The sequence below is a fragment of the Lissotriton helveticus genome, chromosome 11 (genome assembly GCF_964261635.1).
Source record: "Lissotriton helveticus chromosome 11, aLisHel1.1, whole genome shotgun sequence".
Lineage (NCBI taxonomy): Eukaryota > Metazoa > Chordata > Amphibia > Caudata > Salamandridae > Lissotriton > Lissotriton helveticus.
Window position 1 is genome coordinate 440967949 of NC_136072.1, and position 27790 is coordinate 440995738.

General features: G+C 47.2%; 2 protein-coding genes across 2 annotated transcripts in view; both read left to right on the plus strand.

The window, feature by feature from the left end:
• The window catches only part of CUL3 (cullin 3), a 580651-nt gene that overhangs the window by 37607 nt on the left and 515254 nt on the right, over nucleotides 1–27790 (plus strand). The window lies entirely within an intron of this gene.
• On the plus strand, nucleotides 660–27087 carry LOC144791995 (E3 ubiquitin/ISG15 ligase TRIM25-like). The gene is made up of 2 exons (XM_078666863.1): nucleotides 660–1262; nucleotides 27067–27087. The coding sequence occupies exons 1-2, from the start codon at nucleotides 660–662 to the stop codon at nucleotides 27085–27087; spliced, it is 624 nt and encodes a 207-aa protein (XP_078522989.1).

Below are 27790 nucleotides of genomic sequence, written 5' to 3' on the forward strand. Positions count from 1 at the left end.
GTTAAAAAAAATATAGTTTGAGTTATAGAGCGAAGGGGCGTCCGTGTGTGGTTTTTTTTTTTTTTTTTTAGGTTTCGCCCTGGGCGTTGCAACTGCGTAGCAGTTGCTCCGCCCACGGCGAAACCTCATGATCCTACATATCGACTTTGGTTCCGCCTCTGTCTCTCATTGGCTAGCTCCATAAATGGAGGCTAGCCATTGGGAGACAGAGGCTGTCAATCACGCTTTCTGGTGAAAACGCGATTCGGGGGCGTTTCTGGGACTTTTTTTTAAGTCCCGCCCCTTTGTCCCGGGCCGCGCTGTCATTGGCTGCCGGCCCGGGACACCCCCGTGACGTCATTCCCCGGGCCGCGCTGTGATTGGCTGGCCGGCCCGGGACCTGACTTGTTTTTCATTTTCCTCTGCTCCCAATGAACAGGGCCGTATTTTACTGTAAGCATCGTGCGAAACCGGGCTCTTGCATATAATATAATATATGTTTACTTTCTAGCTTGTTTACCGAAGATACACATATTCTCAGAGGAGTTCCGTTTCTAGTGGCAGCGCGTTCTTCCCTGACAGCCCACTAACTCCCTCCCTCTCGCCTGCTCTACCCTTAAGTTTCGGTTTCCATTCTCGCCCGTTCTCGGTGACCGTCACTCCCTGCTAAGTTTGCCGAGATGTCGGGCTCGCTGTTGGACCTCTCCGAGGAGTTTACCTGTTCCATCTGCCTGGGCACTTTCGAGAGCCCGGTCACCACTCCCTGCGGACACAATTTTTGCCGTGTCTGCCTGGAGGTGATCTGGGCCACGGAGGCGCAGGAGGGCTGGAAATGTCCTCAGTGCCGCACTGGCTTCGCAACTAAACCGGAGCTCCGCAAGAACACCGTGCTGGATACCGTGGTGCAGCAGTACCTGCTGGACGTGAACCGGTGCGAGCAGGAGCAGCAGGCGCAGCCGGAGGAGGAAGAGGAGTCCTGTCCGGACGGGGCCGTGCCCTGTGACTCCTGCCTCAAGGTGGCCGCCGTCCGGACGTGTGTAACCTGCATCGCCTCCTTCTGCCAGGAGCACCTGCAGCCTCACCTGGGGAGCCAGGCGTTCGCTCACCACCAGCTGCACAGCCCGCTGGGGAGCTCCGAGCTGGGCCTCCGTACCTGCAAAGATCACAAGAAGTTCCTCGAGTACTTCTGCGAGGAGCACGGAAAGTGCCTCTGCTGCTACTGCTTGGTCGACCACAAGGCCTGCAAAACACACACCGTGCCAGAGGCCAAGCTCAAAAGAGAGGTGAGTACCGAGCCCCACACGACAAGAGGGGGCACCCGAATAAGCCTAGCACCGTGTATTGTAGAACTTGTATAGCGTTTACCTCCCTCGTGTGGGTCGCTGAAGCACTTCGAGATTGCAAGTTACAGCATGTGATGTGCGGTTGTCTAGGTGTTGTTTATGGTCTGCCTTAACAACACAGCTGCCCCCAGACATTGTGAGCTCTTGTTAGCCTGGGGGTCCTTACTGGCTCACCCGTGGTTGAAGGGTCTCTCAGACAGGTCAGTTTTGACATGCATGTAAATGTCAGGATTGACACTCCTTAATTCGGTGTGTGCTGTTATATTTTCCGACATGCACGTTTGGGTCAACCAGCCCCTTCCTTTGCATGACACATGCAATGTCTCCGCCCCTGCGGATTGACACTTGTATCACCGACAAGTACTATTTCGGGGCAGTACCATTATTACAGAGGTTGGCATCTGCAGTCGAAGCATGTTTGGATGATGACACGCTCAGGGGTACAAAAAAGACAAGCAACTGTGCGCCAGAACAGTTGTAGCTGTGGAAAACGGTGTTTCTGTCGACAAAGAAAACTGCTCTAGCTCATCCAAAGGCGAAACCGTTGCATTGTAAATGCTTGTTTTTTTATGCATTTATATCTCGAACGGAGATGCTGATCGGGGATGTTAAAGTACAAACTTTAAGTTTCACATTTACTGCTTGACCGAACAGATTAAGGCGCAGAGGGGTGGAGCGTAGAAGGGAATACAAAATAAATAGTGATCCGGGTGCACTTTCACCAAGTGATGCGCGTGCAGTCTGCTCATTTTCAAGCACTGCACTCGTGCTTGTGGCATGCCCCTGCTCACTCCCGCAAGGTGGATGCCGCCACAAGCACGAGTGTGAGCTTAAAAATTAGCAGAGCGACGGCTAAAGGCCCTCCTATGCAGCGAATGCGCGCTGCGTAGGCGAGGCCTAAAATTGACCCCTCATCTCCGCATTCTCTATAACAGAGAGCATCTGGTTTTCTACCCATTTTTAGGTCGCGCAGTCTTACTGGGGAGATCTTATGTTTTTCAGAGTGGGGCTTGAACCCGCCCCTCTTCTCCATTGGCTGGCTTCCTAAACGGAGGCCAGCCATTGGAGGAGAGGGGCGTCTGTCCATTTAAGCCCCGTCTTTTTGGGATTCTGAGGTGTTTCTTTCTCTCCTCTTCCCATTGACTGGAATTTTACATTCCAGCCAATGGGAAGAGGAGGGAAAGAAAAACACGCCCCCCGAATCCGAAAATGACGGTGCGTTTCTCCGAGGCATTTCTGCTTTGCCTCGGAGAAACATGGTGCTGTGGAGCGCTCCTCTCTTGTGTATTCTCTTTTTGTGGAACTTTCCCGTCCTCTTTAGGTGTCCATGTGGTGTCCATGTGCGCTCGTGGTCTCCTCTGATTCTGACGGATTCTCAGATTGGTCAACGTGCATTGCGCAATAGGGACAATTTTATCTGCATATCGATCATTTCTAGTAAGGAGGGGCGAGAAACATACCACTTTCCCTCACTGTTTCACTGGGGGAATTACTCCGGATGCGATACTGGAACTCTGGCAGAGTCAATGTAGTCCAGACACGGCGCTGTGGAGGAGCCCTGTCATCCGAAGCGGCTTCTAACAAAGTGAGCAAGGCCTGGGCACGGACAGCGCTGAGGGAGGGCGGAGCGCAGAGATACACAGAGCCAGCTCAGCGTTGCAGTGAGAAAGGCCGAGCCTTTAAGTCCCCTTCCCTGCAAAACAAAGTGTGAGCGCCTCCCTCCCGTTTTGCTCAAGGTGCCGCAGAACAGACCTGGTGAGTCCCAGAGGCACAGAAGGGGAGCCGCCTAGCCGGGGCCGTCATCTGTGAAGAAGTCGCTTGAGAAAGAATGAGGGAGGGGCGGATGCCATTTTCGACCCGAGCACAGCCCATCGGAACAGAGAGACGGTGATCGAGGCTCGGACGTTGCGAATGTTGCCCCCATGCAGCTCTGTCCCAGAGGCACAGATGGTGAGCCGGAGCCGCAGTAGGCAAAGAGGCATGTGAGGAAGACTGGGGGAGGGGCAGGCACGATTATTCAGCCCCGAACGCAGCCCACTGAAATAAAGACAGCGATCAAGGCTCAGACGCTGCAAAAATGTCCCCCATGCGATTTAGTCTTTGATCTCCCCACCAAAGACCCTTGGGGACCGGGGGCAGGGTAAAGACATGTGAGGCACTAAAGTGAGGCCGAGGGCTGCATGTTAAAACCCTGCCATGAATAGCAATAAAGGCTGCCTGTCCATGGAGCTCTTCTCCCTAAACAACACTGCAAGGGTGCGCTCCTCCTGCCTAGCCTCCAGTAGTTTGGAATCGGACCATGGAGATCCCTGCCGGGAGGTGAGCAAGGGGGCTCTCAGGCAGGCCTGTGTGGCTGAGGTGAGCGCACATGGTGAGGCCATGAGTAAGAAGGCTCAGAGAGGAACTGATGCCATAACCATGTCTAGTGCAACATATCATTGAGAAAGTTGCTACCCGGGACCGAGGATCGGCGATTGCGGCACCTACGAGGCTGAGGCTAGGGATCCCCTATCAGATACTGGCCGTGGCCTAGAAGGGGAACTGCCCCCCATTGGCGCATTGTTATAATGCGCTATTGAAAATAAAAATTAAAAAAACACAAAATGGCAGCTACGGACGCGAGATGGTATTGGACTCTGGATCCTGCCTCATAAACGCCGAGACAGGAGGTTTGTGCAGCCGAGCCTTTCGTGGGCCCATTTCCTTCTAATTCTGAGGTAATGATACCATGCCTGCGAGCCGGGACCCAGCAAGTGAGCCGAGGCGGGAGGCCGGTGCCGGACCAGAAGCAGAAGGCCCCAAAGAGAGTGGAGTGTCGAGCCGAGCCACTCCAGCTGAGGAGCCCCGGGGAGACAGGTGCAGACCACACCGAGAAACAAAACTTATGTAGGTCAGGCCTTTTTTATTAGCACTGAAAGGAAGTCAACTCGTAGCAGAAATCGAGATTAAGAAAGGCGTGGCTTTGGAATTATAGCAGTTTGGGCATAATCTTTTCAAATCGGCTTGACTTTTAGTGTGTCAGGCAATGAATGGATTCCTTTGAAGTCATGAAATGGCACATCTTAAGACTGGGGTTAATTGACAGCTCTGTTGGCTTGCGGAGGGTCTGTATAATTCGGATTTGACATTTTTAGGTCTGCAGTGAGAATGTAGTGTATGTTTGTTAATACTCAATTATATGTTTGATTCTTTTTGAGAGTATGAAATATTTGAAGTAGCTGGGGAAAAAAAAGGCCAAGCCACGGGTGTTTGTGTTTGGGGGATGTTTGGGTTATTTTTCTAGAAAGCAGCAGTTTTAAAGGCTGCAAAAAGTCCTGTCTTTGTAAGGGTCGATGACCTGTAGAGTTGCCAGGGTGTCGTGGGACCTTGTGTGAGGAAGGAAATGGCCCCTCCTGACCACCATTTGTACTGTGAAATACAGCAGTGATCGGGGTTCAGTGGGGCCCTGAAGCCTCTGGTGTCGCTGCACACATGGGAGCTACGCCTTTTTGGAAGACCCCACTTCAGGAGTCTTCGCACTGGAGCTTACCCAGGTGCGGCAGAAGTTTTCCCAGGAGAAGATAAAAGGGGAGCAGAGCGTCAAACACAGTGGTGTAGCCAATGTCTGCAGGGGGCCCGATTCACAATTGTTTTTAGGCATGCGTCTGAAGGGTAAATGCTGATTTCTAATAGATTTCTGAGCGTTGACTTTTCACTTCAGTGTGTTTAAGGAAAGGGTCACAAAAGATCTGAGGGGAGTAGTACATGTAAATGTTTTGTGAAATGATCCTAGAAAGTGAGAACTTTGTGAGTTTATCGAAACACGTGCTGGATTTTTCCAGCCACGGAAACACTAGTAAACGTTCACTTAATTGTGTTTTCACGGTGGTAAAGAGATTTCTACGGAGGGAAATCTAAAGTTAAGTATAAACTGTCCTAGCTAACCATAAGTAGGCGGGGTATGCTCGATGGAAAGTCCCCCTTGCAGGGTGGGTGTTTCCAGGTAACATGGAAACCTACAACGGACATTAATTTCCTTGACATGCACATGAGAAATAAACACATGGATGGACTGCGATGTCCGTGTGTGTGCAAAATGTAGGTGTGTCAGTGTGTGTGACGTTGCATGAGCGCGTGCCGGTGTGCAAGTATGGGTGTGTGCACGAGTATCAGCGTGTGATTAAGTGGTGGGTGAGTGTGTCGCCTGTGTGCAAATTGTGAGTGTGTCCGTAAGTTGTGTGTGTCGGCGGGCAAGCACGAGTCAGTGTGTGCAAAAAGTTATGGAGTGTTTGTCAGCGTGTGTGCAAGTTGTGTGTGCGTGGAAGTATGAGTGTGTGCATATGTGTCGGTGTGTGTGCAAGTTGTGTGTGAGTGTCAGTGTGTGTGTAAGCATGAGTCAGCATGTGTGCAAGGCGTGGTGTGTGTGTGCCAGCCTGCTGCGCTGTGTGTCTCTGGGCCTCGGCAGACCCCGGCTGTTCCCCAGTCCAGGCGAGGAATGCGCTCTCTTCCCATATCCTCAGCCAGCCTCCTCTGTCACACCCTCCCACTCCTTCCTCCTGCAGCCTCTCCCTCCCCAGGGACAGCGGCCCTCCCCTGGCCCATCCACAGCCCGCCCCACAACATCACCCAGCGTCCCCTGTCACTGCTCCCCTCCAATATCAACAGCACTAACTAGAACAATACGGTACAGTGCATTCTTCGCATTACTACGATCGATGCTGGCCTGTACGCTCTTTGTTTTTAGTGTGAACATTTTATTTACTTTTGTGATTTCATATAGCGCTAACATGGGCCGGAGGCATCAGAGCGCTTTACAGTAAAGCAGAACATGTCAATAACAACTAGACCTGGCCTTTACGTAACTGATTAGTTGCCCACATGACTCGCGTTACTCCTGACCTGTGCTGTTTCTGCTCTGTGTTCCTTTGAACATTACCGACAAGGCCTCACTTTCTATCATTTATTTTTAACAATAATAGCCAGTAACCCCCCAGATCTCTGCTGATATAAATAACACAATTATTACTGCCCAGTACTACACCTTTGGAAAAACATTTTGTGAAATATTGGCCAGTAGGTCACATATTTTTAGTTTATATGAACAATATTGACTGGTAAGGACCAGTGCACGACTGACAAGCACACAAACATGAAAATAGTATGTGCAGCTGTATACGAGGACAGTGTGCTCCCGTTGGTGTGTGCGACTGTGCATTGAGGACACTGTGCTCCCGTTAGTGTGTGCATGAGGGCAGTCAGTGGGCGCGCACGCTAGTGAGCTCAAGCTAGGGTCACACATGCGGGTCTGTGAGTCTGTCCATCCATGGAGCAGTGCACTCAGAAGAGGTGTGTGTGTTTGTGTTATTGTTGGTGCAGGTTTGTGAACTATGCGAGTAGATTTGGCTGCGGCGTGCCTGGGTGACTGAATGCATGTAGTGATTGTAGAGGTGACGTCTGGGTGAGTCTGTGGTAGGGCAGTGAGTCTGTGGCACAGCAGTGTGTGTATATGGGTCTGTGTTAGGTCGGTGTGTCTGGAGGGGTCTGTGGTAGGTCGGTGTGTTTCGGTCACTTTGTGGCACAGCAGTGTGTCTAGATGAGTCTGTGGTAGGTCGGTGTGTCTAGAGGGGTGTGTGATAGGTGGGTGAGTCTGTGGCATGCCGGTGCAAGTCTCTCGTAGTTCGGTGTGTCTGGATGTGGCTTGTTGTGCCTGTAGTTTGGGAGACAGCATTGTGTGTAAGAAAGACCGCAGTGTGTGTGTGTGTGAGAAACAGCAGTGTGTGTGTGTGTGTGAGAAAACAGCAGTGTGTGTGAGAGAGACAGCAGTGTGTGTGTTCTAGGGAGAGCCCGCAGTGTGAGAGAGCCCGCAGTGTGAGAGAGCCCGCAGTGTGAGAGAGCCCGCAGTGTGAGAGATAGCAGTGTGAGAGACCTTTTATTATGTTTTGGTTTTGGCATTGTTATTTGCAATGTCAATAGCTCAAACTCTCGTAAATACGCGACCTATTGCATTGCAAATGCAATAGGTCTCGCATTTGCGAGAGATTAAGCTATTGGCATTGTATATGACAATGCCATTTATCTGTTTTCGAAACCAACACATAAATAAAAGTTTGTCATTTACAATGCCAATAGCTCTAACTTTTGCAAAGGCGAGACCGTTGCATTGTAATTGCTTGTTTTTATTAAGTGTGTTGCAAGCAATATGTGCTCTGTAATGAAGTTTTAGTTGGATCAATCTGAACCGCGCCCGAATTACCACTACCTGCCAGCATGAGAACAGTCTCTGAGGCTCCATGACAACTCCCGAGCGAGACTGCAAGACAGAAAAGGAAAGAGTTTCTGCTAAATTAGACGGCCGACGTTCTTTTAATGATGATGCATACGTCTTCGAACTGCTAACTGACAATATAATATAATACTAGGAGATTCAACTATCACAAAGAGATTTGTACACCGAGTGGTTTGGCCCTCTCTATATAGAATACATCTTTAATTGCGATATTGGGTTTATTATGACCAAGTCGTATGCTGGCATTCAGAGCACAGAGAAGATTCGATTCAATGCTATTAGGAAGACTGTGAGTCTCCATTAAATATTGTTATCTTAAGTGGGAAGATACAAAACAAACGTATCTCAGGATCCACTTGTGGTGCAACCAAACGGTGCAACATACAGAGAGTTTTTATTGTTTGTCTTGAAAAAGATGGAATATAAACAGTAATACCATCGAAACGCATCGACGCACTACTCACATAATTCGTGAAAGTGACTGGATCTGTAGATATTAGAAAATGTTCTCTTTCTTACCAGGTCCTAGTGATAACTTGTCTAAACTAATGTGTATAATCTAGTGTATTGTCTGTTTTTTTTCTCTCTTAATGTCAATTTATTTGTTTTCTTTACTAGGTAAGTGAATTTTGAGTGCATAAGGTGTTTTTGCTTTTAATTTAGTATATAGGAACCAAGGGAAAACCTGTTTTTATTCACTTCCTTGGGGGATGCCATGGCTTCCGGCCAGTCCTCTTGTAAGTCTGCAATATCTAGCCCCATCTGGCTCTTGGGCTCGCCAAAGTATCAGGCATGTTACAAGTTTCTGATATGTCATGGATATCGCTTTTCGTGTGAGCTGCTCCTCTAGGAGATGACACTCCAGCAGCGAGGAGTCTGGTATTAACTCTCCCTAACTCACCACCCCTCTTACGGCGTGCCTGATCTGCAAGTATCGGAAAAACTCCTTGGGGTCTAGATCATTTGATTGTTGCAGTTGCTCAAATGATTTCATGTGTGTAGGTCTCCCACCTTCGAGATTCCAATCAGGTCCCACTTGTCAAATCCCGCTTTTATCCCCATTGTGCCTAATTGTTGTGAATCCCACAGTTGGGTTGCCTTGGTCATTTTTATTTTTCCACCCCAGTTTAGCAGTGGTTGGATGCCAGACTTTAACTGTTAACGCTGTTGGGCCCTCCAGGGGATGTATCCTAGGGTCAAGTGTATAGCACTCTGAGGTATCCTTTCGGCTGTAGATTTAAACGGTCCTATCTATAGGCCGTTCCAAGTGTGACTGGTGTACCCATTGGTTTATAGTCACCAATTGGGCCGCTCGGTAGTAGGATTCTATGGGAGGCAGAGCGAGTCCTCCCTCATACCAACTACGGGTCAATTTTACAAGTGCGATTCTGGCAGCTCCTCCATCCCAGAGGAGCATTCTGACCGCCCCATCTATTAACTTAAAGTATGATTTTGGGACCCAATGCGGGGTGTTTTGTATCCTATACAGAAATCTCGGTAGCGTCATCATTTTGAATAGCGTTGCCCTTCCCAGTAGCGACAGCGGGTGAACCCCCCAGTGTTGGCCATCATTTTGAAGTCTAGTCAGGGGGCCTAGCAAGTTCTCATCGTAGAATCGATTGGGGTCTGGCGTTACAAATATCCCAAGGTATCGGAATCCTTCAGACATAACTTGAGCCACACATTCCGATGGGAGGTTAAGCCTTTGATCAATAAGGACAAATACTACTGATTTTGTCCAATTAATTGTGTACCCCGAATATGTACAGAAGTTAAAGATATTGAGAAATCTAGCGATCGATACTCTGGGAGAGGCCACATCTAACAATATATCGTCCGCATAGAGCGATATTCTATCCTCCCCGTCCAGCGGAGTCCTCTTATTATGGGTTCTCCCCTTAACCATGTTACTACCGGCTCTAACATCAATGCATATATTAGTGGAGACAAGGGGCAGCCCTGTCTCTTTCCCCTGCAGGGAGCACCATCGCAAGGTTGTCTTATTGACCACTACCTGAGCCCGAGGCTTCTCATAGAGTAGCTTCATCCAGGACAAAATCCGCGGGCCGGACCCCATACGGCTCAGGACCGCGAACAAGTATGGCCATTCAATGGTGTCAAAAGCCATCCATGCATTGAGGGAAAGGATTGCTGCATCTTCCTGGATTGTCTGAGCCCTCCCATTTAATGCAGTGGAGCAACCGGGCATAAAGCACGACTGATCTGGGTGGACCAGGGTCGACAACAGTGGCAAGAACCTCATGGCTAATAAATTGGCTAAGATCTTAACGTCTGCATTAAGTCGATATGAGGAGCAGTTATCTCTTTGTTGTCCTGCTTTATGAATTGCCACTATTGTTCCCAATCGCTGGTCTGTAGGAAGATGACCTTTTGTTCTTCTCTCCTGAGCTTGTAGTGTTCTATAGAGATTCCATTTGGACCCCCGCCTTACCAGAATTAATTGCCCTAAGCACTTGTCCCGTCTTCCTCTGTGATGTCAGCCTCTAGAAGTTGTTTTTCCTCTGTTGGCACTACTGGGAGAGGAATATCTACTAAGCATTCTAAGGCATCTTGAGTTGTTGCCTTCAAACCTGAATTATAGATCTTTGAGTAGTAGTCTGCGAAGGCCTTTGCAATCTCTTGTGGGTCTCGCAGAACTTCCCCCATATCTAGTGTAATTTTCAGCACCCACAGGTTTGCCCGCTCCCTCTGGTCGAGCCACTGCAATAGCTCTCCAGTTTTATCTCCCACTTCATAGACGCAGTGTTGCGTCACTGCGATTTGGTTTCTGGACTGCTCCGTTACCCAATCTGAGTAGTCCTGCTGTTTTATTGCCAGTCTGTTGTAAGCTATCCTCTACACCGTTTACTATTTGGCGTTCAAGGTCTAGGATCTCCTGCTCGATTTCTACCACCTTCGCTCTCTTCGCTCTCTTCTCTCGTCTATATCCCGCTATCAATGATGAGGCCTGCCCCCGGACCACTGTCTTATATGCTTCCCAAAGAATCTGGGCAGACTCAACTGAGTGAACGTTTTCTTGAAAGAAGTATTTGGTGGCTGCAGTGCTCCCATTTCTGATTGTAGGTATTTTCAGATACCAGGGGTTGATTGGAATTAATCTCTTATCGCGTGTTGTACCAACCCTATATTTCATCCAAAGAGGGGAGTGATCTGAAATTCGCCCCCCCCATGTGTGCGCCTTCAGTGAAATGTGCGAGATACAAAGCTGAGGTGATCAAGTAGTCGATACGTAATTGACTCCCATGTGCCCCGGAGTAGAAAGTATATTCCAGTTTGTTCGGATTCAGCGTCCTCCAAACATCAAGGAGTCCCAAAGCCTCGAGGAATCTCACCAACCGTGTTGGGTTGGATGTTGGGGCTCTTGCCGGCCAACGGTCCAAGCCTTCACCTCCCCGTCCTATTGAATTCTCCCCCCACCCCCCACTGAAAAGTCTACAGGTGGGAAGCGTTAACATCAAGGCCCCTAGATCTTCCAATGTACATGTTCTTTCAGCGTTGGGGGGGGAGGGAACAGGACATATACTGAGAGTATCTTTACCACCTCTCCCGCCCATGATCCAGATAACACTGCATATCACCCTAATCTATCAGACCAGGTCTTATCAATTATCAGGGGGAGACTCTTCTTTGAAAGGATTCCTGTACCCCTTGGATCCTGGTGAATATCCTGCGTGTACCTTCATTTCATATCCCCGCGATTGAGTGGTCGACAAGTGTTCCCCATTTGATGAGTCTCTTGCAATAGCACCACATCTTGGGAGTGCCTCTTAATGTATTGCAAGACTATCCCACGTTTTATCTTATTGCCCAACCCGTTAACATTCCAAGTCATCACTTTCAATTCTGCTGGTACCTGCCCTACCATCTCTTTGTTTGTAGTATTCTTATTATGAAGCTACCTTTTGTCCCCGTTGGAACTATACCTTCACCAATCTCCCTGGGGGTATGTAATCCTGGTAGTGTATTTAAACCCTACACATTTGTATGTTCTAGTTGCTCTGCCCAATATATGAAAAACAATAGCTGACATGCTAGAACATGTGAAATTCTTCCTCTCTCCCTTTGGGTCCGCCCTCACCCTGCATCCCTGCTCGACAGAACCCCAATTACCCACCCCCCCAAGTCAGCAGAGAGCCTGTTGACCCCCTCCCCACTTAACTAACATCAGGAACGTGGACCTGCCCACAACCATTTCCCTCCCAGTTCCCCCCATTTATTGTCCAATTATTCCACCTGGACTACTGCAAATGTCCTGCAGCCAGAACACGTTAGTCTTACCCTCTGTTCGACTCGTCTTGTTAAGTTCTGCCATGCAACACATGCCTTCAAAGGTCCCCAGGGCCTGGCATCTACATTTTCGTTGGTTCTGTCTGAGCTTTACATAGTTAACCTTTCAAATCCTTACATGTGTCTCGCCTTATTCTGTTTCAAATCTCTTACGCTTGCGGGTCCTCATCGTGTTGTTCGTCTGTCCCCTCCGCTGTTCTCCTATGCCTTCCTCGCTGCAGCTTTGCTCCGGGCCTTCCACTGTTCTCCAGCCCTCCAACCATTCCCAACTGCATCTGGCGTGTCGAAAAAACAAGCCTTACCTTCCGCCTCCACTCGCAGCCTTGCCGGGAAAAGCATGGAATATTTTGTTCCTTTTTCTCCGAGTGCCTTTTTTGCAGCCATAAGGTTCTGTCTGAGTGCTTGAGTTTGGTTTTTTTTTTTTTTTTTTTGGTTAAAAACTTTTATTGAGCAATCACATAAAATTACATAGATGGGCCCACAACCACACGGGCTGGCCGCTAAGTCGCATAATACGATACATGAAATAAGCAATCATTTCCTAGGTCAGGCCAAATCGTAGAACAAAATTGCTCAAGACATAGAACAGGATACACCAATTTTCTATATAAAACATGAAATTAACCAACACAAACATAAGGCGAGTGCAATAATCAAGTCAGCCCAAATAGCAGAGGGGGAGGACACGAAACAGGAGAACAGAAATACATCAATGAGAGTCGGGAAGGCCGTGCGGGGGGGGGGGAGCAGGGAGGACAGGAAAATCCTAGAACAGAGCGAAAAAGTTCGGGAATGTCAGCCTAAGGAGACAGGGTAACATCGGAGGTGGCAACCAAGGGAGGGGTACAAATTTCTCCACGGTATGCATTCCATTGACCCCAAATTTTCGCCCACGCCCCCGGCCTGCCCCTAGCCACGTAGACTGTCTTCTCACGGAACATGGACCAGTCCATGTTGTCCTCCCACACTGAAACATCCGGAGGTCGGGATGCGCCCCAGAGTTGCGCAATGTCACGCTTCGCGACCATGTAACCCAGGGTCGCCCACCTAGTCTGGGCCACAGAGTAATCGGAAGGTTCCCACACATTCAGCAGACATCGACGGGCCTCAGGCCGCAGGTCAACACCAGTCAACACAGTCATCAACGCAAGCACATCCACCCAATAAGCTGCCACCACAGGACACTCCCAAAGTATGTGCATAAAGGTAGCGCTCATCCCACAGCCACGCTTACACAAACCATCCGGGGAAAAACCCATCACGACCAGACGCGGACCAGTCACATACACCCGGTGGAGGATCTTAAGTTGCACCAAACGAAGACGGGCGGGAATGGCGACCTCCTTCGGGGAGGAGAGTGCCGACTGCCAGTCCTCGTCATCTAGTTCCAATCCATCACCTACCCACATCTCTCGGAGTCGGACCAACAAATCAGCGCGATTTTGAATCAGCTTCTTGTAGATGAGAGAGATGGTGCTGTCGGGCAAGTGTCCATCTAGTATACGATCTTCAAGGGGGGAAGACTCGGGCAGGGCCACATCAGGAGTCAGAACCGAGGCCAAGGCATGTCGGACCTGCAGATACCGGAAAAACTCTCTATCACTCAAGTCGTATTCTGTCTTAAGGGCCTGGAATGATTTCACGCAACCATTCACACAAACGTCACCCACTTTACAAATCCCAATCACATCCCAGCGGTCAAAGTCCTTAGAAGACCAGAGACATCCCAAACGTTCAGAAGCATAAAGCGGAGTCGCCAGCGTCAGCCGATTCTCCCATCCCAAACTCACATTCGCTGCGCGCCATACGTTGACCGCTGCCCTGGTCGGGCCCACAAGATGGCGCCCGGCCGATCCGGAGTATAGCGCTCTATTAAAGTCCCCTCCCGGCAACTGGAGCTTATCCATCTCAAACGCCGGATCGCGACCCGGCGAGTACATCGCATGGTTAATGGCCGATAGCTGGGCTGCCCAGTAGTACCTCTTGATGTCGGGGAGTGCCATGCCCCCGTCATACCAAGGGATAGTAAGTTTCGCAAGGGCTATACGTGGACGCCCATCCCAAATCAATTGTCTTTGCAGACTCTCGATTTCTCTGAAATAAGTAGCAGGAACATCGTCGAAAGAGTTCTGAAGGGCGTAAAGGAACCGCGGCAAAGACATCATTTTAAAGAGAGCAGCCCTACCCAGAGGAGACAGGGGCAGCTTACGCCAACGAGCCACATCCAGTCGCAATCTAAGAAGCGGGGGGAGGAGATTACGCTCAAACCGGAGAGAGGAATCCCGGGTAATAAAAATCCCTAAATACTTGAAGCCAGACTGGACCACCTGGATAGGGAATCTGGCCGGCAAAGAGGGCAAAACACCCGAGAGAACATACACACAGGACTTAGCCCAATTAATAACAAGGCCCGAGTTAGCACCGAACGAAGTAAGAACATCAAATAAGACGTTCAAAGATTTACGCGGGGATGTCAGATAAAGAAGAATGTCGTCCGCGTAGAGAGAGACGCGGTCTTCAAAGTCCGGTGACCAGCGGATCCCTTTGAGGGAGGGTTCCCAACGAAGCCACGCAGCTAACGGTTCCAAGGCCAGCGCGAAAAGCAATGGAGACAGGGGGCAACCCTGACGGGTCCCTCTACCAAGGCTAAAGGGGACAGAAACTCTACCGTTCACCACCACTTGCGCTAAGGGTTCCACATACAACAACTTCACCCATCCAATAAATACAGGTCCAAAACCAAATTTTTCGAGAGCTGCCCAAAGATAGGGCCACTCAACCGTGTCAAAAGCCATCGAGGCGTCTAACGAGGCCAAAATGGCCGGCTCCGTCAGAAGCCCCGCCCTCGCAACAGCGCCGTGAAGATGACGTAGGTTAAGAGCCGTGTTGCGATGTGGGATAAATCCGGACTGATCCGGATGAACCAAGTCGCTAATGACCGTCAGCAGGCGGGTTGCCAGGAGCTTAGCCAGGACCTTAGGCTCAACATTTAACAGGGAAATGGGCCTATAAGACGAACAAAGGTCCCGCGGCTTCCCGTCCTTAGGAATTACGACTATCGTAGCAAGACGCTGGTCATACGGGAGAATACCCCGTTCCCGGGACTCCAAAAACATGGCACGGAGATAGGGCGCCACCCTGTCAGGGCGTAGCTTGTAAAGCTCAATTGGCAACCCATTCGGGCCCAAGGCCTTGCCCGAGCGGAGCGAACGAATGGCAGTCGCTATTTCATCCGTAGTAAAAGGGGACTCCAACGAGACACGGTCCAGATCGGAAACACTGGGCAAAGCTATGTCTCGCAACAAAAGGCGAGAGTCAGCCACATCTCGTTCAGACACAGGGGTATACACCACACGAAAATACTCAGCAAAACATTCAACTATTCCAACCGGGTCTGTCACTCCGACACCAGTCGATGACTGAATCACAGGCACAACACGATTCGCTCTCTCTTTCTTGTCCAACCATGCCAACAATTTACCCGCTTTGTCCCCCACATCATACAAACGACCCTGCTGTTCCCGGAACATCAGTCTAGCCGCATCTGTGACCAAGGATTTATAAGCAAATTGTTTCAGACCCAGGGCGTGGAGTTTATTAGAGGTGATCTCAGACTCTAAGTCGGCCTCCCTCTCAGCAATCTCTATCTCAAGGTCCACCACCTCCCGATTCCTAGCCTTCTTGGATTCAGCAATTAGAGAAAGGGCCTGCCCACGAATCACTGTTTTAAAGGCATCCCACAGGGATACCGCCGAGGAAACCGACCCCTCGTTGTCCAAAAAGTAAGCATCTAAAGACTTAGTCAAAAGGTTTCGGGTCTCAGGGGAGGCAATATACCAGGGGTTAATTGGAGCCACTCGGCCCACCGCCTCCACCCCTAACTCAAAATAAAGCCAGAGCGGAGAATGATCGGAGATGCCCCGGGGAAGGTGTCTGATCTCACGCACCGCCGGCGTCTGCGCCGCGGGCATCAGGAAATAATCCAGTCTAGACCGACTCCCGTGGGCCCCCGAATGGAAAGTGTATTGAAGCCGGGTAGGATGCAGGAGCCTCCAGCAATCCACCAAACCAAACGTATCCAAAAACCCACCTAACCACTGTTGGGCTAAAGGAGTATCCCTAGGGGGGTAGCGATCTTGTAGACCGGAGATCACAGAATTAAAATCTCCTGCAAGAAAAAGAGTACTATCAGGAAGGTCCAACAACACACGGCCCAAATCGGCAAAGGTAGAAGTCTGTAGGCCGGGGGGCACATAAACAGTAAACAAGGAGAGGGTACGACCTTCATAGCGACCCACGAGGACAGCATAACGCCCCCGATCATCAAGGATCACATCATCAATAGCTAGGGGGAGGGAAGCCCGAACAAGGATACCCACCCCCCTGGAACCCGTGGTAAACCCAGAATGTGCAGCAAGGCGATACCCCCACCTATTCATCGCACGACAAGTATTGCCCACCAAATGAGTTTCTTGCAAGAAAACGATATCGGGAGATAAACGGCGTAGACATTTTAACACCACACTCCGCTTAATGCGATCTCCCAGACCATTAACATTCCACGAAACAAGCCTCAACCCGCTACCCCCCATCCCACACAGCAACCCCGAAACCCCCCCGCAATGAGCATGACATAAAAAGGAGCAGAAGCCAGATTGATTCGCCTTGAAAACATAACACAAAAACATCAAACATCCCAACCACCCACCCCCCAACAATCAAGAAAACACCCCCCACCCTGCACCCCTGCAAAATGCTAAATAGCCACCCCAACATGCAGTGTGCCTGTCGCCCAAGAACCCCCATTCTACAAAAAGAACCCCGGAGGAGGAAAGGCTCCGGCCCACCCGCCACCCCGAGTAAGACAGATAGATAAGGAGGAGAATACTCAAACAGCAGAGGCACTGAGGCATTAAATCCCTGAAGAGTTTACTCCATTCGAGGGCCCAGGCGTAGGCAAATTGTTCAGCTCTCCACACCACCCTCAGCACCACCCGGGTGGGCGGCGGACTCAGTCCCAGGAGATCGATCAGGCAGAGAGTCCATCCAGTCATTTACAGAATCAGGCCGATCAAAGAAGAAGGTTCGGTCGTTGTACTCAACGCGCAGCCTGGTCGGAAAAAGCATGGCGTAGCGAAGCCCCATGTCTCGGAGACGTTTCTTGACATCACGGAAGCCCATACGCTGTCTCTGGACCTGTTGAGAAAAGTCCGGATAGAAGTTCACCGTGGCGTTCTCAAAGGCCACCGGGCCCTTCACACGCGATGCTTGCAGGATAGCGTCCCGATCCCTATAATGGAAGAGTTTCGCAACAATAGGCCTCGGCGGGGCGCCTGGTTTACCCTTGCCCCCCGGAACACGATGGGCACGTTCCACAGCGAAAAACTTCGTCAGACCAGACGGAGAGAGGTGGTTCTGGATCAAGTCCTCAACAAGGAGATCAACAGAGTGAGGTTCTGGATTCTCCGGAACCCCGACCACGCGTACATTACAGCGACGTGCCCTGTTCTCAAAGTCCTCCAAGCGCCGGGTCATGAAGTCGTTCACCCTGCGAAGGTTGCCGACCTCCGTCTGTATCTCCGAAACGTCCTCCGTGAGACTGGATGATTTAAGATCCAGTGACTTCACCTTCTCATTGGTTTTCGACAGGTCAGCACGAATCAGGTTTACATCAATGGCCACGGTGTCGATTTTGTGGGCCAAAGCTTCATATTGTTGGCCGATCGTCTCCTTCATAGCAGAAATGGCGCCCATGATATCCTGCAAAGAAGGCTCCGTCGACGCGTCCACAGGGAGATCCGCATTACTGGCTCCGGGCAGGGCGGTTCCGGGGGACCCCTTGGAATGGGTGTAGCGGTCCATCACGTTAGACTGGACCGGGCCCCCACGCAGGGGCGTCTTGGTCTTCCGAGTCTCTCGGTCCCCTCTGCCCGCCATATCAGAACTGCATCACCAGGTGATTAACCAGGCTGGATGGAATGGCCTCAGGAAAGTAGGGCCTCGGGACCAAAGAACCGCAGCTAGGGCACCACTAGTAGAAGGGCCAACAGATAGGAGAATAAGCTAGCCAAAGGCCCGACAGCCGTTCCGTGCCCAGACCGCAGCCCAGGCCAGGCTCCTCTGCCAGATGGCTCAGTCTGAGGCAGAAACGAAACCGAAACTTAAGAGGGGGACCCACAGGTCGAATCCCCCTGCCGTTGTTGTTCAACTCCAAGACGGCCACTGAGCCTCACCCAGTCCCGGGCGTACCTCGAGAGTGGAGCCCGAAAGTTCAAACAGACGTAACTCCGAAACCCCGGGTCCAAATCGAATTCCAAAAAGTCCAGGGCAGTCAGCCCAGTGTCCTCTACACAAATCCTCGTAAAAAGTCAGGATAAGTTCAGGATATCATGCCGGGAGTGGCGGGGGTCCGGGGAGCGCTGTGCTCACGCGGCCATCTCGGATGCCCGCCAAGCTCTTCCTCGAGTGCTTGAGTTTTAAGAGTGAAATCCGCGAAACAAAGCTAATCTGGTTCTTCTCTAGTAACACTGGTGGGGCTATGCGAGCCTTGCGAGAGGATAACATCTTGTTCCCTGTAATTAAAGAGACGTGCTATAATGGGTTGGGTGGTGCCCCAGACCTGGGACGACCACCCGGCACTCGATGGGCCCGCTCCACGGAGAAGATTTTTGAGAGACCTCTTGGTTGGAGCCGTTTTGTCGGATCTTCTACCAACAGCCCCGGTGCTTGCCCTTCGGTTTGTTCCGGGATCTTGAATACGAACGTTGTTGCACCTTGACCTTCCTTCCTGGTCTTCAATTCGGGCTTCAGCGGCAGCTTGAAGCTGTTGCACTTATTTCAATTGGGCCGTTAGAGTTGTCGTGTCCTGGACCAAGGTTTTGGTGGTACTTTCTACCTCTTGGACCCTCGCCCTCATGTTGTGTAGATCTGCATGGATCAACAACACTTCTGTTAAAACTGTGTTGAGCCGGGTCTCCAATGCAGTTTGTACTCCTTGTATGGCGGCCATCAGGTCATTTAGGGAGCAAGAGAATCCTTTGGATGCCTCCTCCAATTCCAAGGACAGACACTCCTGTAGGTCCCTGGGCCTTCGCGCCTTTCTGGAGCGCAAATTTTTCAAGTTTCATTTGGTGTGATGCCTTCATATTTCTTCCCCCTGTCATGGTACTAAGCAATCACTTTTGGGTGGATTGCTCTGTTTCTTGCGACTAATGAGGGAACTGCTGTCGCCAGCCAGGGTTCTTCAGCGCTCCCTGCGGTGTGCTCGTTTATCCCTGTCGCTTTCCACACTGTCCTCCACCCTCCACTTTAGTTCTTTGTGTCTCCCTTTGGTGTCCTCTCGGCCTGTTCGTGCCTCTAGTACTGCGTGGTGATTTATGGAGGGTTTACTTTATGGATCAGGCTGCCACTTTGCTCCCAAACCCTCACTCCTGCACTATATAGTGCTCAGGTTGCCTCCAGCCTATACCCTGACAACGCTACGCCGCCATACCAGTTTACCTCTGAGGTGCCCCGTTTCAGTGCATCAGCGCCAGCTCTGTGTCTTTGTGGCTTGCTTGCTGGAGCCTGCAGCTGTACGGCACCACTACTTGCCGTTATTTCTCACGCACCACACCTCTGCCCCATCTCTCTTGTCTTTGCGTAGGAATGACACCTTTTCTTTTAAAATGCTCCGATGGACTTGTGGAGCTCAAACCGGCGCCGTGGTGGCTCGCAGACACTCCTGGAGTGCCCACCTGGTGCTACTTGGCGCCTGACTTCCGGCACTGCCGCAGGCCCCCTCTGATTTTCCACCTACTCGAGGCTGGGTCTTCACTCGGCCGCGTAGGGCGCACTCTCGTTCTCCCGCCCAGCTCGAGTAATTTTGTTCGCCGTTGGCCCCTTTGCTGTTTTCGAGGCTCCGCTGTCATTTCCTGTCGTCCGTCACAGGTCTAGGACTGATTAATGGCGGATTTCGGGGGAATTAGGAGATTGATTGCCGGAGCCGCTTCAAGGAGCGGCAATCTTCCTTAGCAAGCAAGCCACACCCACTATTAAAACATAATATTGATTTCTGGGCCCTCTTCTTGACCAATGTGTCGAACAACTTGCACCCTCAGATCTGCCTACCTCGTGGCAAACATAAATCATTTTCCCTATATTTTGGAAGGATAATAGGGCAGAATCTAGTTGTTATAGACCCATCACGCTTATTCACATCTCTGTTACAATACTAAGTTGTGTTGTTGTGATATTTATAGTAGAATTAAATAGTGTATCCAAGCAGATTGCATATTGTACCCATCACAGTAAGGTTTTAGAAACCAGATTGGGACAATTGAGCACTGTGTAAATGTGAACTTGGTGATCGGTATATATACTGTCACAAAGCGAACCCCTCTTTTATTGGCTTATCAGTCGCCTTGGATTGTGTCTGTCATCCAAAGTTATGGCAAATGTTAGCTAGAGGATTGGATGAAGCACTAGTGCACTTTCTTGCATATTTGCACACTAATATGAGAGCCAGCGTTAGAACCAGTGGAAAGGGAGATGTGACATGCGATCTAGAGAAAAAGAGAGGGGTGAGACAAGGTTGTGTGTTGGCCCCCCTTTTATTCATCCTATATATTAATGACCTGCACCTGTTTTTAACAGGCATTACCAGTGATGTTCCGAAAATGAAGGGTGGCCTGTTACCAACTCTATAATATGCAGATGGTGCCATGCTCATGGCCCGCGCCCCAAAGCAATGCATCTGTTAGTGCATGCCTTTGTTGAGTTTATGGCCACTCGGAACTTGTGTGCACATTTTACCAAGTCGATCACTATGGCATGTGGGCCCCAATGCTGCATGCTTTTAACGGTCAGTGGGGGCCAATTGACTGACCAGCCTAAATAGCTTCCCTTATTTGGGAGTTACTTTTGCTGCATTGGGTGTGTGGACCCTTGGTATTGGTAGTGTATGCAGCTACTGCAAGTACATCCCCTAATGAGGCACTCCGGGCGTGATCAGTAACGTGATTCACAAAATCAATAAAGTTTCATGGTTTATTCAATATTGTTCATCATTGTTTTTTTTTGAACACCTGATATTAACAGCATATCAGTTGTGCTGAAGTTATTCCATTAATCTAGCACATGAACTTTTCTCCAATGCATTTCGGGCCAACGTTGGCCCGAAATGCATTGGAGAAAAGTTCATGTGCTAGATTAATGGAATAACTTCAGCACAACTGATATGCTGTTAATATCAGGTGTTCAAAAAAAACCAATGATGAACAATATTGAATAAACCATGAAACTTTATTGATTTTGTGAATCACGTTACTGATCACGCCCGGAGTGCCTCATTAGGGGATGTACTTGCAGTAGCTGCATACACTACTAACTCCATGATTCTTTGGTGTTTGACGGAAAACACCGCCCTTGAGAGCACCCATAATCTTGAGAAAATTCTCTAAACAAAACATTAACACGTGCAGTGCACCACCTATTTTCCTTTTTCTTGTCGACCCTTGGTATTGCCAATCGTAGAACACAATTATCAAAGTCAATTGGTTCCCTTTTTGTCTTCCACAACTCTGGGGAGAATGACAGTTGGCACCCCTGTTGCAGATATGTAAAAATCAATGTGTGCCTGTGGCAGCGTATGGTGCGAAATTATGGGGTATTGTGAACTGCAAGGCCTTACAACTCGAAGCACATAGGTTTTGTAGACTGCTCTTAGCAGCCCCCATCTCAACCTCTCACCTCATGTGTTATAAAGAATGTAATTTGCGATATATAACTGACTATATTAAAGCAAGATCATTGATTTCCTGGCTATCAGTTTGGAAGAATGAGGCGGTGGCTCTAATCGGAGATATTATTTTGGATTGCCTCTCTTGCGATAAGGGTCTCCAGATCCCGTGGCTGGCCTATGTTAATTTGGAATTCAGCAAAATCGGCTTACAGGGGGCTTTTGCAGAGCCAGAGATATGTACTAACCTTAATAAAAAAGTAGGAACGCCGTATAAACAGAACGGAAGGGAAAGTGTAAATCATGGCATAGCCCTTCCTGATAGTTCCAAATGAACCCTCTCATTTCTTTGTCAGCCGCAGGGGGGTTGGGAATTCTCTCTATTATTCCAAATGAGATATTTGCTGTGTTTCCCCTTAGGTTTTAACTCTAATTTAGCTGCTATTCCATGTCCATATGATGGGAAAACAGGCCAAACCATGATGCATTTTTTGCTTTTCTGTAAATTTAATGAGATGTATACAGGGTGCTTTTTAATCTGATTTTTTAAAATAAAATGTCATAAAGTTAGGCACGTTAGAGCTGCATTCTTCTTTACCCTGCAATTATAAGATGAAGCTAGTTTACACGGAAATGGCTTTTTAAGACCTGCTGTCCGGGCTCGAAGCACTATGCACTAATATCCTATATTTCTAATTATGTTGCTATGTTTAATTATGCATTTTTATGATCCATGTTGTTTGAACTATTTTAATAAATGTTTTGATGTATTCATTACTTTTATTGTTGAAACCTCGCCCGAATAAAGTTTGTTTTGAATGGAAGAATAAAATTCACTTTAAAGTGCTAGGTGCTGATGATGTTGGATATAAAGTGCTTTATATTGGAAGATTGCTCATGTCAGATGATTCCCGGAAGAAAGAGTTGAGTCTAAGGAGAATGATTAATTCCTTACGAAAACCCTGTTTATAAGGAGCACTCTTAAAATATTTTATTTTTTTATTTTTGTTTATTTCTATTGTGACACATGGATTTTTTTAAGGATGTTAATGATATATTTCCCATGTGGTCAATAAAGCTTAAAATGATTTCGAGATTTCCAATTACATGATTTGGAATAAAGTACTCCGGGTTAATGAAATATACCTATTGACAACCTAAGGACATCTATAAATAACATTGTAAAATAAAGTGCATAGTGTTTTCATAATATTTAGTCACACATTTTGTTTCTGTTTTTGTGATATCTATCCTAGGTTTTCAATGATCACATTGCGACATGGGTTCCCCATATCAGACTCTTATCCTAATCCGTGCATTACAGAAGTTTATAAAACAGATTTCATATTAATGTGTAAGTCCTAGCTATATAAAAAAAATCTAATTTCTTTCCAGTAGTTCACTAAGTTTCTTCTTTTTCATCAACGGTGTATATATAGTTATGCATTGCTATTATGTCCCATCAGTGTTTCTGTCCCCAATGAATTATTCATTCTTGAGTCTATCAGCCATAATGTAAGTTTTGTGATTGCCACCTCTTTCGTTTGGTCTGGTATGTTTGATGTTGTACTACTTCAGGCCCCAATTATCACGTTCATGATGTTCTCAAAAGTATTTATCTATTGGATAGGAAAAATCCAAGTTGCTAATAGCTCTCAGATGTTGTAGGATTGTAAGTTTCAGTTTATTTACTGTTCTTTCTATATGTAATTTGTCGCAAGGACTTTGTAGAACGTAGATCACACCCTTGCTCTCACATGTGATATGCTCTGTTGTTTTTGTCAGCCTTCCATTGTGTAGTTGGTAAGTGGTTTTGTTGGGACCATTTGTCTCGCTTTGCATTATGTGCATTGCCAGAAACCTGGTCTAGTAACCCAATTGGTTGCTTTGTGTTTTCTTCCTCGGATTAATGGTGGCTTTGTGTGTGCAGGTCTCCCAGGGATGCCACTTTCCTGTAGGTTATGCTGGGATGTTCCGTTAAAGCATTTTTCAGCACCATCTAGTTTCAAGATTTTTCCATTTCTTTGGAATATTTGTCCTAACCTCTTGTGTCTGCAATTCTGTCACAAGATCCCAGTCCTGGTTGTAACCCGTTTACCACGTTAAGGCCCTCCTGCAACAGAGTTTGCGACACTGTCGCCAAAGGAAACTGCTCACTCTCCAGACAACCTTTTGAATATGTAAAGCTTCTCAGTTGTGTTTGCTGTAATTTAGCGTTGGCAGTACTTCATGCTGTAAATAACCGTTTCTTTTAATTCAGCTGTCAGGCTAATTGTCTCTCAGGATTGCAGAGTGCATCGAGTTGTGCCTTATATGAACAGCTACTTACTGAAATATTCTAGTTCATAATAAAACTTTTCCTGCTTATGGATTATAATATTAGGTAACATTGACAGCCTTTAGTCTGAGTATTTTTTTTTAAACTACAAGTGCTGGGAGCCTGTTTTTAAAACTGCTCAGCACCTAGGGGGTTAATGGAGCAACTACCATACCCCACACCTCCACCCAACTATTCCTCCTGTGAACTATCGGATGAGATAGGATTTGTTTACTCACTCTAGTCGACTTGTGCACCTTAAGCATCCAGTCCTTTTGAGTGTCTAGTGCTTTTTTGGAAAATGTCTAATTCATTCTTTGGCGAACAATATATAAGTGGGTCAAACCGTGGGTGACAAGCCTTATTTTAAATGGCTTGCACCGGTCCTTGTGGTTTGCGAAACTCTGTTTATACGAGCTCTTCCGAATCTTGAAAGTAATAATATCATAGTAGACAAGGAGTTGAAGTTTTTTTTTAGCAATTTGTTTTTGATTATCTGCTCAACCTTAGTAATCTGATGTTCTCTGTAACGAACCTATGACCTTGCAGTTAAAACACTTAGCATTATAGCCCACTTCTGAGGGCTGCAGTGCTTGTTAAAGGTCGTTTTGCCTGACTTGAACTCAAGAGCCGTAGCTGAGTCCTGTTTCTAACTACTTTAACTACTGTTTAAAGCCCGAGGCAAAAGGGCTATTGGAACATTCCACATTCTGGCTGCAGAATGTCCTATATTAAAAAAGTAGAAACTGAAAACAAGCATTCGAATGTTGGAACTGAAGATTTGTACCTGCCATTATTCGCTCTGAGCCACTTCATTGTTTAAAGTCTCTTAGAATTCTAATGTTGTAATTGGAGTTATGTTAACTTCATGTTGATTTAGTTGTTCATTATGCGGGTTTCTCTTTTTTGTACCATAATATTTTTAGTGCTTGTGAGATGTGCATACTGGATTCTAGGTTCGAAGTTCCAGGGTTCTCAAGTTATTGTGAGAATTTGTTGATGTTTGTCTAGGGTGCAAGATTCCCTACAATATTGGGTCTAACATTGGATGTATGATTTATGTTTGATATAGTTATGCCAAATTGTGATGCTATTTTCTTCAACTTACTGGTATTGGTGTAGTTTCAATACTGACAAACGTCATTGAAGTAATTTCACAACACCCTATATTCTGTTATTTTTGTGTATGTACATGAACGGGCTTCTGGTATGTGCTTTTTGATGGCAGCCTGTGCCAGTTTATTGATAAATCATTGCTTCAGCTCTAGATTTATACATTTGTAACTGGCCCCGAAGTTTTCACAGTTACTATTAGGTGCTGCATGAGAAATCTGTACATTGCCCTTCAAAAGAAGATTTCTTGAGTACATTTGAGTGTTTGGCTGAGATTAGGAAAAATTGAACAGTGCACTTTGGAGTGTCTATCTTTGCAGGAGTTGCCAAGTGCCGCTACTGAGATGGTCATACATTTGAAGAAATATGATCACATCTTTCCTTGCTCTTAAATCCACTCTGCTTGCTAGTGAGAGCCAACGCAACATGCGTTTAAAAATAACAAGCCTTCTCTCAAAGTAGCCCACTACTTGCTTTGCATTGCAAATCTGTAATGAAAAACATTGTCAGAAAAAGTTTCACTCGGACATAGGCAGTGGAAAGCCACATCACAAAACTATCATTAAAAAGAAGAAAGCTTTTTTTTAAAATTGTGCGGTTTTTAAAAACTTTTTTTGTTGAATACAATAGCACAAGATTATGAATTAGATTTACAGGCAATTTTTGTTAACCTCAAATTATTTCCGAGGGCACGCACTACCATTGCATAGAACACTCAAAGTTAAATCAAATTCAAAACAGGTCTAACAATTATATAATGCGGTCTTATTAAGGTATTTATATAGATATATTAAATAATGATGGTACGACTTCATCTTAAACAAATAGTCTACGTGTACAGTATTGTGTAAATCGTCCACATTATAGTCCACCAAAGATACAAGGAAAGAAGACCTTCTTCCACCAGAATTGGACAACGGTCAACCTTGCTGCATGTAATATATGCATAAATAACTTGCCAGTTGAGAAATTATAGACTAGACGCCATCGTCCCCTGGCTAGCCAAAATAAATCACCAAGGAAAGGAACTGTGATATACCTTTATTTGTAACTAAATCAACTTTGGTTATTAATCCGTTCAGGAGAATTTCCACTATTTAGCTTCATAGACCCCCTTTCAAAACGCCCCTTCCAACATTGTTCAGAAGACTCAAACATATCCTCGATTCAGACTGGTGTATAATACCATCTTGTGAAAGCTTTATATGTGATTATTTATATTGTGCGCAACTAGGCGGCGTCGCAACTCTAGATCAAATTAGATCCCCCATTAAGGTATCCAATCCGATTTATATTTTTCACATTTCTGTGCATGCTTCTGTAAGGGATGCCCAAATAACTTTAAAAATGTCGAGCTGCCCTTAGTTGTTCTACCGTCAGTGAAGTGTCTGTGCAAGGTTTTTCCATGTTACCACTTGTCTGCATTTGTCCAATAATCCACTGTAGCTATTGAAGAAATCTGGGTTTGTGAACTGATAACAAATCAGAAGCTTTCATGGTATTATAGTAGATCACAATGTAATAATATTTAAGGCCATTTAGTTAGTTCACAGCTGTAATATTTAATTCTGTGGAATATTGGAATCTATTCTGTTATCTGTTTCGAAATTGAATGTTTTGACCACTCCAGTGCTTGTCTCAGCTGGGCCACTGGGATATAAACCTAGTTCGTGGGGTCACCTATACCTCTTCTGATGTAGGTGTAGAGTCTCAACAATGGAGGTCTAATCAGCCACGTTAACACTATTATGTTTTGTTGCATTGCACTAAGAATTGCTTTTAGAAACTTCAGAGTAAGTTTTTGTAGTACATATACAAGCCAATGGAGAAAGTTAATTTTAAAACATAAGACCTCGCCACGTCATAATCTCTATCTTGTACAATGTATTATAAACATGTGGGACATTGCTGCACATTCATTAATGCTGTTCATTGTATTAATTATAACACGATAATTAAGTCTGCTTGAACAGGTTTTTTTTCTGTGCATATTACATTTTCTGTTCCTCATTTTTTTTTCTAGATAATGAACAAAGCTTTATAGAAATTGGTATCTTGACTACTCCTTTATTGTTTTTAACCCTTTGGGCGTGGCTGGAATTCCCCCACCGTGAAGGCGAATTCCACACGTGTGCAAATCGGACGGCCCCTGGCCGTCTGACGCACACGCCCACTGGGATGTCGGATGGCCGGGGGCTGTCCGACGTATGCAAGGGGTTAAACAATAGACAACGTTTCACAGAATGTAAGCAATTGAAAGGCTGAAGGATTTTACTACTAATTGTTCTGAAAATGTTCAACATTAATCCAATACAATCTATGAACAAGAGCGGAGCATGATGAGATAGTCTTCGTACCAGGGAGTTGAGGCTGAGAGCCATTCAGAGGTGTAATCCACTTCCTTTGCTGATTTGCAGATGAGAATAGCAGTTGCTGTTTCTTTGCTGAACGTTTGTTCTCTTGTTGAGAAGAGGTACGCATGTGTGAGCCATTTTTGAAATTCAAACTCTCCCCACTCGAGTAATGCTCACTGGACTGCAGGGTGTTTGTAGTCCACCGTGTTTTCTGTCTCAAATTGCATATTGACGAAGTTCTTAGTGCCCTAATGTCTAGAAAACCCATTTCTGGGCCGTGTTCTGGAAAAAGAATGCAGAAAATGTATTGAGTCCTATTTGAAGCAAGTAAATGCCGAGGTATTTTAAAGGTTCTTCGTTGCTTGCAAAGCCAGCTTCAAGTAGTGGTCCTAT

Excerpts from the sequence above, each read along its gene's own strand:
- LOC144791995 (XM_078666863.1), top strand. The coding sequence starts at position 660 with ATGTCGGGCTCGCTGTTGGACCTCTCCGAGGAGTTTACCTGTTCCATC. Across the intron at positions 1,263-27,066 it reads AGGCCAAGCTCAAAAGAGAG|ATAATGAACAAAGCTTTATA; the intron begins GTGAGTACCGAG and ends TTTTTTTTCTAG.